Source organism: Rhinoderma darwinii, chromosome 7 (assembly GCF_050947455.1).
Source record: "Rhinoderma darwinii isolate aRhiDar2 chromosome 7, aRhiDar2.hap1, whole genome shotgun sequence".
In the NCBI taxonomy this organism is placed as follows: Eukaryota; Metazoa; Chordata; class Amphibia; order Anura; family Rhinodermatidae; genus Rhinoderma; species Rhinoderma darwinii.
Genome location: NC_134693.1, coordinates 133,939,764 through 133,958,174, shown reverse-complemented (window position 1 = coordinate 133,958,174; position 18,411 = coordinate 133,939,764). Strand labels below are relative to the sequence as shown.

General features: G+C 44.1%; 1 protein-coding gene and 1 long non-coding RNA gene across 4 annotated transcripts in view; one reads left to right on the top strand and one right to left on the bottom strand.

The window, feature by feature from the left end:
• Nucleotides 1–18,411, bottom strand: part of LOC142656801 (laminin subunit beta-2-like) — a 67,292-nt gene that overhangs the window by 8,045 nt on the left and 40,836 nt on the right. For both annotated transcript variants that reach the window (XM_075831713.1, XM_075831714.1), the window contains exons 14-28: nt 15,643–15,778; nt 15,262–15,420; nt 14,212–14,339; nt 12,974–13,094; nt 12,670–12,862; nt 11,287–11,430; nt 10,967–11,198; nt 10,075–10,238; nt 6,203–6,427; nt 5,039–5,256; nt 4,064–4,160; nt 2,524–2,896; nt 1,484–1,668; nt 821–1,062; nt 459–662 (exon numbers count right to left, since the gene is read on the bottom strand). In XM_075831713.1, the coding sequence (XP_075687828.1) occupies nt 459–662; nt 821–1,062; nt 1,484–1,668; nt 2,524–2,896; nt 4,064–4,160; nt 5,039–5,256; nt 6,203–6,427; nt 10,075–10,238; nt 10,967–11,198; nt 11,287–11,430; nt 12,670–12,862; nt 12,974–13,094; nt 14,212–14,339; nt 15,262–15,420; nt 15,643–15,778 (2,821 nt within the window). The remainder of the gene's footprint in view (nt 1–458; nt 663–820; nt 1,063–1,483; nt 1,669–2,523; nt 2,897–4,063; nt 4,161–5,038; nt 5,257–6,202; nt 6,428–10,074; nt 10,239–10,966; nt 11,199–11,286; nt 11,431–12,669; nt 12,863–12,973; nt 13,095–14,211; nt 14,340–15,261; nt 15,421–15,642; nt 15,779–18,411) is intronic.
• LOC142656804 (uncharacterized) overlaps nt 1–18,411 on the top strand; it is a 43,163-nt gene that overhangs the window by 12,426 nt on the left and 12,326 nt on the right. The gene's annotated exons all lie outside the window — the stretch shown is intronic.

Here is an 18,411-nt window from a genome sequence, read left to right as displayed (position 1 = left end):
ACACTCTGCACTGATTGGACAGTCTCAGAATATGTAGGGACATGCCCCAATTTGGTTTGTGTGTTTATTTATTTCATTTCCAGCCCCCACTAAAAAAAAATTCACAATCCAGATCACCCCTTTAAGACTCTGACTCTCACATTCCCGTTCTAGTCACTGTGGCTTTTGAAGCATAGAATTACGTAACATTTATTACAAATCCAATGTCTTAAGTTCACACGGGGCGGATGCGCTGCGTAAAATCACGCAGCGTATCCGCCCTGTGCGCCACAGGCAATTCTGGGTGAAAAAACGCACCGAACTGTGGTGCGTTTTTCACCCAGAATGTCCGCTGCGGAAAACTGCACCACAATTTGTTGCGCTCTTCCGTGTATCCGCCATGTGTGAACTCGTCGTGCAGCAATGTTTTTTTCTTGTTATAGATTTCTAGACGGCTGAATAGACCTGCAGTTTTATACCTTTTGGAATAGGACGTCCACATCTCCTAGCGCCCTCTGTAGTTCCTCCTGTGCGTGCTTGGCTCGATCCAGTGCATTATCCGCCGTCGCAACTGCGCCGTTACAGCTCAGGCCGCCACAATGTCTATTTCCATCATCGTCACGACAACCAGCACCCCCACAAGGGCTCTCTGAACAAGGAACATCTCCCGGGGCCCCACAAACCTATGAAAGAGCAACATTTATTATGGGTCCCTCTTGTGTTCTCATCCCTCTCCCCGTTTCTTGTAGGAGAGATCACTTTGCAGCAGCTTTCTTTCTGGCTAAAAGAGGTGGAACCAAATCTAATGAATGTGAACGAAGCCTTAAAAAATATCTCTAACCTTCTCGTTGATGTTCTTCAGGTCCAACGTATCCGTTTTCGTCTTGAGGTCATTTAGCGCTCGGCGGTTTGCTGCATTCTTGCGGTTAAAGTCGTCTCTTTTATGCGCTATGAGCTGCTCCGTTTTGTCTCTCGTTTTGGCGGAATCGCTGACCGCACTGGAGACACTTATCACAGAAGCATTTACTAGCTGCTCGGCCCCTCTGGACTGCGCATAGGACTGGTGGATGCTGTCATAGGCTCCTGTATTACAATGATATAAGACGTGTCATCATTATAGCCACAGTGTCGCCCTTTTGTGGGTAACAGATGTTGGGTGGCAAACATTAATTACGGCAGCCCATTAGTGAGTTTGTCACAGAACCTGATTGGCATATCGATCTGTACTACAGAGTTAGAGCAGTAGAAGCCAGGGAGCAAGAGGAGATCTAAGTGTCAGTCTTCACTGTGGTTTGGGCATTATGTTCATCAACCAGGAAAAAATGGGAAATAACTTTACTGAAGATGGACACAATCCTTATCCTGAGACACAACCGACTCAAGAAGCACAATAACATTGCACCTCTAAATGCCATCTGGTTGGACACCGTATGGGATTTAAACAAGAGGAGGCTATGGACTTCCCAATATAGGTCATCCCAAAATGTTAATCCCGATAAGTTACCTAAAAAGTTTGAGTTCTTCAGTACATCCAGCTGATGAGCCCTCTCCTTGGCCGTCATGTTTAAGCTCCGAACCTCCCTTTCCAGCTCGGCCAGGTCATGGTTGGCGTCAAAGTTTTCATCTTGTACGCTGGTCAGTTCTCCCTCCAGTTGTGTGAGGGTCTCTGTTGATTCATTAATTTTATTCCTAAATGGAAAAACAAAATCGACTTAAAATCGACTCCAAATCTCTCGCCCCATCTGCTTATTTGCCCGTCCGTAGGTTCCAATGGGGGAACTTAGTTACGTATTAATTCGCCTGTTGTATAGTAATGGTAAAATGAAGACCGAACTGGAATCGGGTGGATCAATTCTCTCGTCTTGGGCTCCATTCACATCTCATTTTTTGTCTACAAATTTGCCAGGAAGAGCTCCGACGTATACGTTAAACGTAGGCTGTGACTGATGTCTAACTGTCGCGTCCGTCACCTTTAGACTATAATGGTGTTCGTTTAATGGTTACGTTATGAACGCTCATGACCTGTTCCCCGACGTAGCTCATAATCTATGGGTGACGGATGCCACTTTTAAGCATCCATCATACGCATCCATCACCCATATAGTATTATGGCATCCGGGCATCATATACATGATGACATATTCAGTTAACTAATTCCTGTAACGTATGCCATACAGTGAGATAAGTCACCCATAGGCTTCCATGTTAAAAATATATATATATACCGCCTGGTATAGTTGTTTTTTTTGTGGGATTCAGTTGTATGGAATAGTGTTATCTATTACGTTAATCCATACCTCAAATAAAAGAACGTATACCAGCCTGACGGAGGCCTTTTTTGGCCTTCGTCTGGCTAATGGAGCCCTATGGATGCGTTTAGTGTGGACGCTGGGATCTCTCTTGACGTACATGTTAAACGTAGGGCCGTTACATGATGTGAACAGGGCCTAGCAGTGATGGGGAACAATCTAAATGGGCGGAAGAAAGAAAATAAATCATACTCTAAATAAAGTTAAGCTATTTGCTGAGTTTTATATAACTGACCGTAAATCGTCCATAATCTTCATCAGGTTGGTCACTGACTCCACGGTGGCGTTGCGGGCATTTACAATTTTGCGCGCTCTGGAAAGTTTCGCTTCAATCTCCTTAAAGTTCTTCTTGTAGGTTCCAGCTACACCTGTCAGATGAATATCCTTAGCTCGACGGACCAAGTCTCTGCTGCGGGTCGCCAAATCCTGGACAATGCGGTCCCAGTCCCCGAAGCACTCGTGACAGGGCTGGCAGTCCGGGAACTGTCCGGCAAACCCCCGGGCACACTGATCGCAGCGCACGCCTGATACTCCTTGGCGACATGTGCAGTGGCCGGTCGCGCGGTTACATTGCAGTGACTGAATGCCGCGGCGGTCGCAGTCACAAGCTGTCAAATGAATAGAGAGTGAATTTGGTGGACACTGTACGGACTGGACAACATTCAGACTTTATTGAATGGCTGGAACAGATGGAGCACACCTTTCTGATTGGGTTATAGTTGCTGTATGTAATAATATATACTACACCTTTAAAGGGGTATTCCAGCTCAGTCGTTGATAATTGTTAGTTCGGTAGGGGTCCGATCGATGGAATTCCCACCGATCACTAGAAGGAAGGACCTGTTTTTTTTTCCAGTGCAGCCTTTGCCCGCTTGTGGAAAAAAAAAGCGACATGTCCTTTCTTGCCGGAAAAATCTGTGCAGGCTGTTTAAAATCTGCCTCAAGATTCCTGAAAGAATTCTGAGGCAGATTTTTTCTGCCTGCAAAAAAACTCCATGTGAACAGGGCCTTAAAGGGGTTTTTACCAGGAATATCTATTTATGGCAAATCCTTAAGGCTCATTTACACGAGCGTGTGCGTTTTGCGCACGCAAAAACTGCGGCGTTTTGCGTGCGCAAAAGGCACTTAACAGCTCCGTGTGTCAGCCACGTATGATGCGCGGCTGCGTGCTTTTCGCGCAGCCGCCATCATTATGACACTCCGTTTGGATGTTTGTAAACAGAAAAGCACGTGGTGCTTTTCTGTTTTCATTCATTCTTTTACTGCTGTTGCGCGAATAACGCACGTCGCACGGAAGTGCTTCCGTGTAGTGCGCGTGATTTTCACGCACCCATTGACTTCAATGGGTGCGTGATGCGCGAACAGCGCACAAAGATAGGACCTGTTTTGAGTTTTTTTCAGCGGACTCACGCTGAGCAAAACTCACGGACTGTCTGCATGCCCCCATAGACTAATATAGGTGCGTACGACACGCGTGAAAAGCGCGCGCGTCGCACGCACGTACGTATATCACGCTCGTGTAAACGAGGCCTTAGGATAAGTCATCAATGTGTGACCGTTTCCATGTTGTTCCAGACACAGCGGTGCGTCTATATATATATATATATATATATATATATACAGCTGCACCTGGTACCGCAGCTCAGCCCCGTACAAGTGAAAGGAGGAATATACCCTGCCCAAAATCTGACAATCGAAAAGGGGTGAAGACGTGATATAATAGGTAGAGAGAGGAGAACGGAGATGATAGTATAACATGTGGAAAAGAAAGTTACCTCTGCACTGAACACTTGGGTTTCCCCAATAATTCTCCTGACATTCTGTACACGAGGAGCCACCAAATCCTGGTCTGCACTGGCACCTCCCAGTAAACTGAGAAGATTAAGGGGGGGAAAGTACAAAAGAAATGAATAGGAAACATCACAACATTTTTGTATCCTGGAATTTTCCGCTCATACATTTTATGGCATATCTGTCAATCTGAATGGCGGGGGTCTTACTGCAGGAACTGTTTCCCAGGCCTGTGCAGTCAACATTTATAGAAATAAATGACCGGTGTGAAAACCTAAGAAAAATAGGGATCTGACTGCTATTTGTTATGCCATACAACTTATTCAGCAGACAACCCCTTTAAAGGGGTTCTCCGCTACATGTTAGAAGGGTCCCTTGACAATAACCTGATCATAAACTTATCCGCAGCGATCAGATGTAATCTGTGGGGAAACCTGGCAGTAAGTGTTCAGTTTTCCTGCAGCGCCACCAGAGTAGAAATGAAGCATTACACACTGTCCATTCCGATCAATGTGTGGTCTGTGTAATACAGGACGGGTCCTCCAGAGCGAGAGACGCTCTATGTAACCGCTCTCCACTCTGGCCAAGAGATGAGGATCCTGATCAGAGGACCCCCCTCTATTAACTCAGAATTCCCTAATAGGGTGTATGAAAATGGGTTTTCTCAACTGGACAAGTCCTTTAAATACAAATTGGAAGAAAGACATGTCCAGGTGCCTCCACCATCCCACTCCCCCTTCAAGTTTATTTTAAATGTTCTCCCTGGCAGGTCATCTTACATTTATATCTAGATGACAATTGTGGTATTATTTGGGCACTGTTACTTGGGTACAGTATGGATCTATTATGTGGGCACTATGTTTGTTGCACTATTTTTGGCACCGAACAGTGGTATTATTTGGGCATTGTAAGGCACAATTATTTGGGAACGATAGGTCTATTCATTTTGTTTGACTCACCTCATTACAACTTAAGCTGAAAGAGTTGTGGGGATCACAGTTGCAGGGGACGCACCCCTTTCCACTTGCTAGGTTCCAAAAGTTGGGACTACAACGGTCGCAGCTTTGGCCCTTTATGTTAGGAAGACATTGGCACTGCCCGCTTGTTCGGTCACACACGCACTCGTCCCTGGAGGGGCACTGGCTGCGGTCCGTCCCCAGGTAATTACATACACACTCTGTAATAGATCATAGGGAGAGTCTGGAGACCCACGTTTCATTGTAGTGTTTCTTAATATGTAGTTGGGGTAATGATAATGTAAGTAGCTCAATAGCGAGCGCCACATCTGAGTGGTTTTGAAGAGGGAGGGGGCTCCCTCTATCACCCCACCGGCACCCTGCGTGTAACCGCAGAGTGCCGGTGTCTTCTATAGCAGCCGGGGGGCCTAATAAAGAGGCATGGCCTCATATTTGGTATCGCCGCGTCCGTAACGACCAACTGTAAAGTTATTACATTCTTTAACCCGCATGGTGAACGTCGTAAAACAATGGCAGTATTGCTGCTTTCTGTGAATCCTGCCTTAAAAAAAATGTGATTAAAAAGTGATCAAAAGGTCGCATCTACTGCAAAATGGTACCAATAAAAACTACAAGACGTCCCGCAAAAAAAAAAAAAATCCCTCCTACATCCGCATCGGCGAAACAATAAGAAAAATTATGGCTCTTGAAATATGGAGACAAAAACAAATAATTTTGGAATAAAAAATGTTTTTACTGTGTAAAAATAGTAAAACATACAAAATCTATACAAATTTGGTATCGTTGCAATCGTAAAAACCCGCTGAATAAAGTTATTGTGTTATTTATACCACACGGTAAACGGTGTCAATTTAGGACGCAAAAAAGTGTAGCGAAGTTGCTGACTTTTTTTCTATCCCCCCCCCCCCCCCAAAAAAGTTAATAAATTCTATGTACCTCAAAATCAAAGTGCTATTAAAAATTACAACTTGTCCCGCAAAAAACGTTATAGCTCTTTGAATGAGACGATGGAAAAACTTGAAAAATAGCTTGGTCATTAAGGGGTTAATATATTAGTTCTCATTGTATGTACTTATAATATATATAATATCCAGAATTCAACACCTATTTAAAAAATATATTTTGCACTGATACTTTGCGACTCACTTTTACAATTGCGCCTTGAGGCGTCGCCATAGTAGCCAACCCGGCACTGCTCGCAGAACCTGCCTTCTGTATTATACTTGCACTTGAGGCACTGTCCACTGCGGCGGTCACAGGACCCAATGTCTGTCGTATCGATGTTGTTGTTGCATTGGCACGGAAGGCACCGTCCTCCGACCTGGAATGGATTTCCATGGAAACCAGGAGCGCACTCGTCACATCGAGAACCTGGAAATGAGAACTCATTGTTACTGACCGTATGGAGGGAAGGGTTCAATTAAACCATCACGCGTAACCTGTAATGTATGTGACCACTTCTACCCGGGCACTGTAAGATCTCAGGCACGGAGGTGAGCACTTTGCCTCAGGTGGCACCCATCCCTGACCTCAGGGGGGCAGCATTTGCCATTCAGCCTTCTCTAGGCCCGGTGCTGCCCCAGCAAGAATGATCAATCATAGAGCTCTCCTGCCACACGGACACCCCTCTTCTATGCCAATCTATAATGACAAAGATTGGCACAAGAAGAGGAAGTTACATTGGCTACTGCCAGTGGAGGTGGGAGACTGGCACTATGGGTACTATAAACACCATTGCCAGTATTTTCTTGGGGACATGACCAGGACTGGCTCAGAAGGCGCGACCAGAATCATTAAGGGTGAGACTTAAACCACTGTCATAGCACCCTGTGCACCCCCACTAGTACCCATTCTTTCCCATCATCATGGGAGGGGGCACCATATTAAATTTCTACCTCGCTCAGTAGAAATTCATGACCTGAAGCGTGTGACATAAAAAATAAAAATAGGAATTGACTATACGTCATTTTTTTATTAGCCAGACAGATGGGGTGGCAACCACATCCATGAGCAATGGGCCTGTTCAAGTGGGATGGGGGGTTACAAGACGAAATCTTTCTTAAGATTGAAGTCCACCAGTGTTGGTTTCTCAAGCATTTGTGTCACGCACCCAATACCTGGCAGCACCATGTTCTCTCCTTGGGTGGTCATGAGATACAGACCCAAATGACCATTGAGTAAATCTTGTGTATGCCAATGCATGAGAGATCCTTGTCTAAGGTGGCACAAATCCTGGGACATTCACTTTCCACCCACCTCTTAACTTCTATAGTCCTGGTCCTCCAGCAACTACAAGTCAACATGATGATGATGATATATTCATGATATACGTCACCAGCAGGTGCCAGAGAAGAAAAGTCATCACCAACAACCGGTTCATAACAGCTATACAGCATGGATGTTTTTTGTAAATGGCCAGGAGGAGAGTAAGATCATGACCTTAATTGCACAGGCCCATAAACTCCTATGCCTCAAAATAGATATGGGCCACTCCATACATCCACCAAAAGTGGTGGTGAGCATAGTATGGCACAAGCAGCCATGTAAATCCATGAACAGCATTGTAGGTCCATGAACAGCATTGTAGGTCCATGAACAGCATTGTAGGTCCATGAACAGCATTGTAGGTCCATGAACAGCATTGTAGGTGGGGATAATGAGAGATTGAAATTTTTTTACAAAACCTGAGGAGCAATAATATTCATTGTTGCTCATTGCCCAGGACTCTTAGATATGTACCTCTTATGGCCCACGGGACCTGTCTGCATATTGGCTTTTTCGGGCAGCATTTGGATCCAGTAGTTACTAGGGATAAAATAATGTCTCTACAGTTCAGGTAGCGGTGATTTAATGATCTAGCTGGAGGTGTGTGCATATAGCTCAGCCAAATATGACTTGTGGACCTATAATTGGTGGAATGTGTATAGACATCAGCCAGATGTGATCTGTGGAATTAATATAGATCGATAGTGCACATGGTTCAGCCAAATGTGATTTGTGGACATATAATTTTACAAAGTCCCTTCTTATGTCAGCTAGTTATTCTCCTGAATTCTTCTTCCTCTTGTAGCTTGATCCAGAAAATAGGAAAGTTACAGCAGTAATTTGTAGCAAGTATGGACTTATATTTGTCACAGAGTCACCCCGGTTGCATAAAAATGCATAGTCTCTGCTCTCTCCTCCCCCTTTCCTTTCTAGCTCCTCCTGGTAGTAAAATGCTTGAAAATTAGTTAAGATATTTTAATTTTTTCATATCCACATGAAGTTTTATAGGAATTATTGGAGACCAGCAAATCTATCACCGGGACAATATGTCCTATCATTGTCAAATAAGTTTGCACAATTTCACCCTAAGCGCCAATTAGTGACCAAAAAATACTGTGACCATCAGCAATGGCATATGTAAAAGTGAGGGAGCCCACTAACAAAGCTCAAACTAGGCTCCCAATTATGACGCTGGGTTATGCCACCCAGTAACGAAGGGCCTGGTGTTTGTTTAACCCTCCTGCCCCTTCCATGTTCCTTGTGCCAATTCCTCACCCCACTCTTTGCTTACTACGCAGTTCCTCTGGAGAAAGAAGTCCTATACAGGTTCTCGACACCCAGTAGCAAATGAGATGGGACCAACCATAGATAGCCCCGCTCTCCAAGAGCCCCGTAGAAGCCACATGGTCTTCTTCTATTGTACATATGCCCTTGACCATCAGAAGTCCTCTCTTCCATGTGGCACAATTCTCTATCTTCATTGAATCTTCTCATTTCATAGTCATAGCGGTGGGAAGGCATTTATTGGGCCCCACCATGATGTTCACTAATTCAGTGGTGATCTATCTAATGGGACTTCTCCTAGAGATTAACTTTTTATGACACAATACGACTTAAGGAGAAACTGCAGTGATTATTTGCGACGCGTTATCGTAAAGCTTTAGTATAGAAATTACTACGGAATGATTACAATTTAGTGTAATTGACAACTCCAGACATCAAGATGAAGATTGTGTTATACAAAGCAAGTGTGTGAAAATTATGGCCATATATCTAGACTATCAGGCTAGGGCTACACAACCATGTGAAAGTCCCCCATTATGGGTGGTCCCACCATTGGCACTGGGTTGCATCTTCTCATTGTTGGATCCCTTAGCAGGTGGGTTTCACTCCGTGTTTATCCATAGGTGGTAATGGGATAGTTATAAGCTATGGGGATATCACACGATTCTCGAACAAACCATACAAAATATTTCCAACGGTTGGCAATACTAGATCTAACAAAATAAATTAAGGTGCCCGATTTATTTCGCTGTGCTCGTAGCAGAGACCAGTCTCCCCTGCAGCAGTGAAGGAAAGCCATGCATGGGGGTGGGGTGGGTGATAAGGCAGGGAAGCCATTTACTCACGCCGGGCCCCTCCTGACCTCTTTACCAGTCCTGGGAAGAGAAATGATAGAAAACACTGCACAGTATGTTCACAGATAATAAATCCCAACACACTCAATGGGATTGATAGGACCTTCATATTGACCAAAAAATACCTTCATGTCGTCTCTTTATATGACGGATTTAAATCTGAGGAGTCTCTACGTATGGATTGTATGGCTCCTTAGACCCCGCCCATCACGTAGGCCACACCTATGGTCACGTATGGATTTAAAATGTTTGTAATAAAGCAGAACAATGGGGGTGGGATTGGATAGGCAAATTCTAACAGTGGACCACGAGGTGTGACCTGGCAAATTGGGCACAAAATGGTGGTGATCCCAAATTGCAATGACGGCATGTAATATTATAGGCACTGTTAGCGTAAGGAGACTAGAGTAGTTGTCATGGGGACAACATCAAGAAAAACATATTCCACTCTATCTATGAGGACAATTCCAGGGTGAACTGTGTTGTATTTTCTTATGGCACCAGTGTTACTTACTGAATATATTTAGTTCACTTCTCTTCTATCGTCTGTCGTAATCAGCCCCGGGCTCCTCTGGAACCTGACACTTATTACCTGCCCTGGACGGGAAGACTCACCTGTATAGCCTTGGTTACAGTTACAGATGACCTGTCGTGATCGAGGGTCCTGATGACAGGAAACGGCAAAATGTCTTCCACTGTTGGGACCGTCTGGGCAAGGGCATGGACGGCAGTGATCACCAGATCCTAGCACAGGATTTCCAAAGAATCCAGCTGAACATCTAGAAGGAAATTGACACAAATGTCATTATCACCAACAATTCTGGGCCATTTCCATATCGATTTAGTTTTTTCAATTCTCAATTTCCATTTAAAGGAGTTTTCCGCTATGGGCAATTCCTTCTTGTTAGAGGGGTTTCTTGACAATAAGATGATCACAAAGTGACCTCCTGCTGGCACCCCCAGCGATCAGGAACACCTGGCAGTAAGTGTTCAGTTTCCCTGCAGCGCCACCACAGGGGAGATCAAGCATTACACAGTGCACATTCATATCAATGTGTTGTCTGTGTAATAAAGGACAGGTCCCCCAGAGCGAGAGATGCCCTATGTAACCGCTGTCAACTCTGCCCAAGAGCTGAGGATCCTGAACAGAAGACCCCCCCTCTATTAATTCAGAATTCCCTAATAGGGTGTATGGAAATGGGTTTTCTAAACTGGACAACCACTTTTAAGAAAGATCATTTCCAGTCCAATAATGGGAGTAGTAGTATAATTATACTGGTATAGTAATCATTAATGGGCTTGAAAAGTGACACCCATTTTCCTAAGATAGGAGTATGCTCTGAGCAGTTGTCACTTCCCTTCCCCCACTCCTCGTAGCAACTAAGCAGGTACATTACTCAGCAGGGGGCGACAGTGAGAAAGCTTCATTAGATTGACAACAGTCCAAGGATATTATTTTATAGTATTACCTTCTACAAATTTATAGCATACAGTAAAATAAATTCACCTCTCGCATCTATCTCCTGCCGTGCTATCCCGACAGTTCAGACAAGACCCCGTCCTCTGCTCGCACTCTTCCGAATGACCATTGCACATGCATTTTCTGCAGTTAGGGAAGCCCCAGTGTCCTGGTTGGCATCGATCGCACTTTGATCCGTATGCACCAGCACGACAAGGGCACTGCCCATTATACTGATCGCAGAAGTTATGGCTGGAACCCTCCAGATTACACTCACAGCCTGCAACATATTATACAGATGTCTTAGAACATATAGCACCGTATGTGGCAAGATATTTCATTTCTTATATTTAACAAGGAGTGTTTACTTTTGCAGCCAGCTGGTCCAAACCCATACGTTCCAGGGGCACAAAGGTCACAGCGACGTCCAATTATGTTGGGTTTACACCGACACTGTCCACCATTGGGATCACATTCTGAACTCAGCGATCCTTGAGGGTCACAGTTGCAGACTGGAAAAGACAATTAAGTTTATTAATTTAAACCAAATATTAGAAGGCGTCTATTGTTGTGGGTATGGTCAGTTCATCTTTTCTACCACTAGGGGGTATATAGCACTGAGAGTCCGAGAGCAAATTTGCGAGTCAATCACAGTAGATGATCAGCATAAAAAATATTGTATTTTCTAGCATCTTACGCCAAGTCGTTAGCAGGAGGAGGGGGATGTATATTTACTTGGGATTTTATGCCTAATCCCTATGAAATAAATTGTTAGGGTAAGGACACACAGGGTGCGTGCGCTGCGTAGAAGCACACAGCATATCCGGCCCGTAACCCGCAGGGAATTCTGCCTGAAAAAACGCACCAAATTGTGGTGCAGTTTTTCGTGCGGAATCAATGCTGCGGAAACACTACTATAAAAAAATAAATAAATACATACCCCATCCTCCGTTGTCATAGTGACGGGTCCCTCTGTTCTGAGTGAAGCCCCGCCTCCTGGGATGACGACGCAATTAATGCGACCGCTGCAGCCTTTGATTTGCTGCCTCTGTCACATGGGATGAAATGTCATCCCAGGAGGCCGGGCTGCACTCAGAACATAGGATCGTGTCGCTATGATAATGCCCAGGGGTAAATATTAACCGTTTCATTATTTTTCAACCCAAAAAAGTTTGTTTTTTTTCTGATTTGTGCGGCAGAATTGCAGGTTTTCCAACGCCCAAAAAAAAAATTTGCCTATTTGTACCGTGTTTACCTCTCCATTGAATTCAATGGGGACAACCCACAACAGAAGAGCAGCGATTCTGCAGCATAAATTTACATGCTGCGGATTAAAAAAAACAAAAAAAAACGCACCGCAGGTCAATTTATGAACGGTTTCTCGACTGATTTTTTCCGCAGCATGTGGATGAGATTTGTTCAGATCTTCTCCACTTTGCTACTACTGTAATACGCTGTAAATTTTCCGCAATTAAATCAGTTGCGGAAAATCTGCAGTGTTTACGCTGTGTGTGTCCCTACCCTTAAAGGCCGGCGCCACGATGAGCTCGTCACCACGGGTTATCTAGACCCCAAGGAATCGGCTGTTATCACTGGGGGAAGCCATGACCGACCACACATTTCCCCTGCTGCGGTCCGGCGCAGGCAACCCCCTCTATGACGGCCATATGTCTGCATAGGGCATATGGACAGGGGTTGTCATGGTGACAGCCTATTTAATGTGCACCAGTCTGTCGTGGATTTGAACTCACTCAGGGCTCCATCGTGAAGAAGGGCCGACATGCTGGTGATCAGTTTGGCGCACACTTCATTGGTCGGTGATTTTAGGACATTGCCGCTGTTGCCGTGGCAACGGAATCTCTCAAAAGCATCCTTACGATGAATGGAAGCCGGGTCACCTCCAATGAACATCTCCAGAGAGGAGTAACGTGGTACAAGGACCAACTGGGGGCAAAAAAAAGAAAAATCCTAATTCAAGGACAGTCTCGCTATAAAGGGACATCGCATTCAACATTCAGTATAGAGAGGTTTACGCCTGCTGCCAATAATACTCACAGAATCTATCAATATATTTGCTCCTTTAACTCTCTGCCGGGAGCTGTACCTGGTGAATTCAAGGCGAATGGTGTAACTGACCCCTCGTTCCAGGCAAGTTGGCTGAGGCAAAACAACATGTCTATAAAAAAAATCAAACGGGCATTGTAAAGGAGAACCACTACACCTGTCCTATAAAAGTGCTTGTGTTACAGGCCTAAAGCCTGCAGCTGTACTACTACGGTCCCATGACTAAACTTCCTGCCTGTTTTGGGCTAAGGGTATGTTCACACGGTGTGTTTTCAGGCGTATTTCGGGGCGTTCCCTGGAAAATCGGTAGCTGAACGCCGACAAACAGTAGAAAAGTAAAAAAAAAAAAGGCCCCGTAAAAAGTAGTAGCATGTCACTACTTGAACCGTTTTTGGAGCTGTTTTTCATTGTGTCGATAGAAAAACAGCCCCCCAAAAAAACGTTTTCCGTTCCAAAACGGCTAAAAATCAGAGGCCGTTTTCTCTGAAAACAGCTTCGTAATTTTCAGCCGTTTTTGACTGCGTGTGTGAACATAGCCTTATTTAGTATTGTGATACCAATATTGAATCCATCACCATCAATGTTTACATCCTAACTAGTGGATCGGCATCCGTTGTGTTTTGTTTGTGTCGACTTTGATATGGTTGGTGAATAAAAGTAAAAATGTGTCCTCTGCAGCTAAATATTATATACTCATAAGTCTCACTGATTTAAGTTGGCCATATATTAGCGATTTCAGACGGCCATGTTCTGTACGACTTCTCATTCATGGTTGGTCTGTAAAAGTTGTCGTTTTGGACGACAACGCCATAAATGAAAACTTCAAATCGCAGATGGATCGCTGCCATGTTCTGTGGCCTGGTCTCGGCTTCTATGGATGGGATGCAGATTTGTCATTTGGCATGAACCACTTTCTAAGACTGCACCTAACAAGGACCAAAGAAAATCAAACATGGCAGATCATCTTTTCCACAGATATCTGCCTTCGGTTGTAGTTTGTCACGCTATTTTGCGTCACAAAAGTGCCGACAGTCTGCAAAATATTGTCTGAATTGGCCATTTTAGCTCTCCAAAATCTCCAGTGTATGGCCATCTGTAGTAGAATAGAATTTTTGGTTATACACAAGTGCAGTTCCATAAGTATTCATGTCGATGTCCGTGTATACTGACAATGTATTTACTATATATAATCAATATTACTTCATCGTGACTGTTCTCCCGGGACTCACCTGGAAGTAGTGGGAAGGGAAGTAGTCATCAGGTCATCAGAAGGAATGGTGTTGCCACAGGGGCTGCTGGATGGAATAGGGCCTGGTCTAACAATGGTTATCTTCACCTGCTGCCACCTCTCCGGGAACTGCCCATAAAGTCAATGGGTAAATATTATTGGACTCCTTCCGTGGCAAGCTGACCATTCACAGTTCGAGTCTGTTCACACAGAGTTTTTTGGCGCTGATTTTGACGCGGAAACTGCGTTGTAATTAGTGCCAAAAAATGGGCAAATTTGTCCCCCATTGAATTCAATGGGCGGCAGAGGCATTTTTTTTTTCCGGGCAACTTTTTGCTGCTTGCAGGGGAAAAAAAGCGGCATGCCCTTTTTTGCCACGGCTTTCGCCTCTGACCTCCCATTGAATCAATGTGAGGCAGAAAAAAACTGCGGCACTCGTTTCTGAGCATTTTTCGCACCGTTTTTGCCCGTAGTCCTTGCAGCCGCTTCATTGGCCGTGCTCAAAAAACACCACGATAAAATACGTGCAGGCAGTTCAAAATCTGCTTTAAAATTCCTAAAGGAATTTTTAGTCTGATTTTTTTCTGCCTGCAAAAAAAAAACTGTGTGAACAGGGCCTTTAGAGTTTATAGGCTTGTCAGCCCTTTGTAGACCTGGCTGGTTACAGCAATGAATCTATAGAGGGTAGAAGTCCCAACCGGGCACTTGTGACAGAGGGGGCCCCTGCCATAAAAGATGACCGCAGTACTATTGATGGCATGTACTGGTGGTAGTAGGGTTTAGGGGAATCTTACATCGGAACCAAGGGCGTAGCGATAGGCGATGCAGATGTTGCAGTCACACAAGAGCCCTGGTGCCTGAGGGGGGCCCAAAAGCCCCTCTGTCACATAGGAAGCCACCATTATTATAAATTGTAGGTGCGGCCCTGTTACAGATTTAGCATTAGGACCCAGGAGCTTTACACCTCAGGGCCCATGAGTTTCAGTGACACCTCTGGGTGTATTTTTTTTTATCATAACCTATGTGTGATGTGTATATTGGAACACATTACCTTTGGCTCATATCGGATGATGGCCTCGTACTCCATAGAGTATGGAATGTTACTGATCTGAAACTCCAGAACTCCACCCTCCGGAACCAGCGCAAATCCTGGACCAGTCCACGTGGCTGTGCGACCCGCTGGACGTTCCCGCTCAAAAACTGAGCAACCCTATGGAAGAGTCAGCAGAGTTATGCCAAAGAATAGTGGGACCTACCTTTTGGTTTTCCAGCTATTGTGAAACTGCAACTCCCAGGATGCCATGACCGCTCAGAGCATGTTGGGAGTTGTAGTTTCGCAATGCCCATACGTTTGCAGGCCACTGCTACATAATATGTCAATAATTGAAAATACAATAGGCTCTAAATTATAAGGTTTTTAGGACTTTGTTACCTGTCGCAGCAGAGCAGATTCAGCCTCATAGGTGTAGTGGTCCAAGTCAATTCGATAATAACCGGATTTGACCAGGGTGCACTGCTTGCCCACCATGTTGTTTCTGCAGCGACACTGGCCTGTCTCAGCGGCACAGCTAACGATAAGATAAAATCAGATAGGTTTCAAAATCTGTCATTCAGAAAGAATATGGGATCATCCGAGCATGACATACTGATTGGTTAAACCTGTAGGCGGATGAGGATCCCATCAAACAGCTCCACATATCTCAACTTCTCGGATCCATAGGAAAATGAGTGATATTAGGGTTATCTACAGTCACTCGAAAGTCTGGGTAGTTGGCGGCAGTGACAAGCGTTGCTGCAATAAAGCTGCAGCAAACGGAGGCCTATAAATGTTAAGCCCAACCCTCGCCAAAATAGAATGTCAAATACGCTATCACTTTAGATTAAATTTACCAGAATATCTCTAATAAAGGGAACCGCCAGATCAAACATGCTGTCTATCTGTGGGCACCATGTTATAGAGCAGGCCAAGCTGAACAGATTGATTATATCATTTTGTGGGAAAAGGTTTAGGATAACTTGTAATTTATTCATTTACATTCCTGCTCAGTGTGGGCTAAAGAGTCCAGTGGGCGGTCCCACTCAGTAGGGAAGGCATTAAATCAATGATTGAGACCGCCCACTGGACTCTTTAGCCCACAGTGATCAGTAATTTATATCAATAAACTATAGGTTATCCTGAATCTTGTCACAAAACCTTATATCAATCTGCTCAGCTCCTCCTGCTCTATAAGATGTCCGCAGATTGGACAGCATGCTCGACGTGACAGGTTCCCTTTAAGAGCCCTTTTGTATATACCTATCCCTAATTACAAACTTCCCACGAGAAGCGCTTCTGTGCTTATGTCCCCATGACAACACTTCTTGCCCTTGTGCTCTGGCAGCTTAGGCTTATCATAGGGACATTGCACCTTACAGCAATCCATCAGATCGATTTCATTTTCTAATATGTACTAGAAAAATGAAAGCTGAATTCAGATAAATTATCTGGAGACCCAGTTTCCCTGTCATAACACAGTAGAATAAGGGCACATTCAGACGTGGCGGAATTGCTGTTGAATTCCGCTGCGGACAGTCCACAGTGGAATTCTGCAGCAGCCGTTTTTTACATTTGTGTCTATACATTTTTAGGAAACTTAGTTCAGGCGTTGCGGAAAATAACTGTGCGGAATTTAGGCTGGGGTGCAGAATTTTCCATCCGCGGCATGCACTGTCTGTTGCGGAGAAGCAGCGGAATTTCACTGCGGATTTCAGCCTTTGCATTGCAAAGGCTGAAATCTGCAGCAAGTCTGCTGTGATATCCGCAACGTCTGAATTACCTGTCAAATATGAAAATGTCGCTGCAAATTCGCAACGAATCTGCAGCAACATTTCCAGCTGAAAAATTCCGCCACGTCTGAACATGGCCTAGGTGTTATCATAGGGACTAAAGCTCTTTGCACAACTTCAACTGCTGATAACTTGGTGTAGAAATAAGAAATTAAAAAAGAAAATTCTTTTTTTTAAATCTAATTAAAAAGAGCTTCAATATAAATATTTTAGGAGTTTGCGTTTAGCAAAAAAAAAAAGGGGACATTCCTCTCTCATTTATTATTAGTAGTTTTTCAGTTAATTCTTTGGAAACACTAATAATATATTTTACTGAATTGTTTAGAAATGTGAAGTTCTGACCTTAGACTAGAATTACCATAAATATACTTTAAAAATATTGTTGGTGGAAAAAGTGGCGTTTACTGGAACGGTGGAAATACCCTGCTGGTTTCCAAGATAATCCGGGATCTGCAAACCATAAGCACTAGACGGAACAGACATGACTAAATATGAGATATCTCTGATTAAAAAAACTCATAAAAGGGCTTCAATTATCAAAACTGAAAAACAGGCCTTGTTTCCCATAGCAACCAATCAGAGCTCAGCTTTCATGTCTTAGACTGCTCTGAATAAATGAAAGCTGCTCTGTGATTGGTTGCTATGAGCAAGAAGCCAGGTTTTCAGTTTTGATTTATGAATCCCATTTATGTTTCTTGAACCAGATTCGTCTCATATTTAGTAATGTCTGTTCCGTCTTGTGCTTTTGGTTTATCAGATCCCAGATTATCTTGAAGGGTCGGTTTAGAGGGTACATTAGACCAGCCCACAAAATGGCCACCTCCTATCATTAGTCATAATCTGTCATGTTTATGTCCATCAGGGCCGGCCTAATATTGAATGATGCCCTGTGTATTGCCTTCTGTTTGCGCCCCCTCTGTTATATGGTGTACAGTCATACAGTATACAAATAACCATACCATACATTGTCTAATTATAACCGCTATACAATGTGATGGCCAAATACCGGTGCCAAATGTCAGCCAAATAACCCTTTAATATAATTGCCTAAATATCAGTGCTATACAGTGCCACCACTATACCATACGCTGCAAAAATAATATATTGTACAGTGCCTTAGCGATGCCACCCAATGCCCAAGTAAATACAGGGCTCAAATAATACCAACATGCAATGACCAAATAACAGCTCCAGACATAAAGTATCTAGTAACTGTGCCATACAATGTCTAAATAATACTGCAAAATAATTAATATGAATTTGTGATGGTCACAAGCTTTGGTTGCCAGCCCGCATGTGGCGCCCCCTACAGAAGGGATGACTGATGTTCCAATGTCGACCGCACATCTTGCACAACCCAATGGCCGGTCCTGAT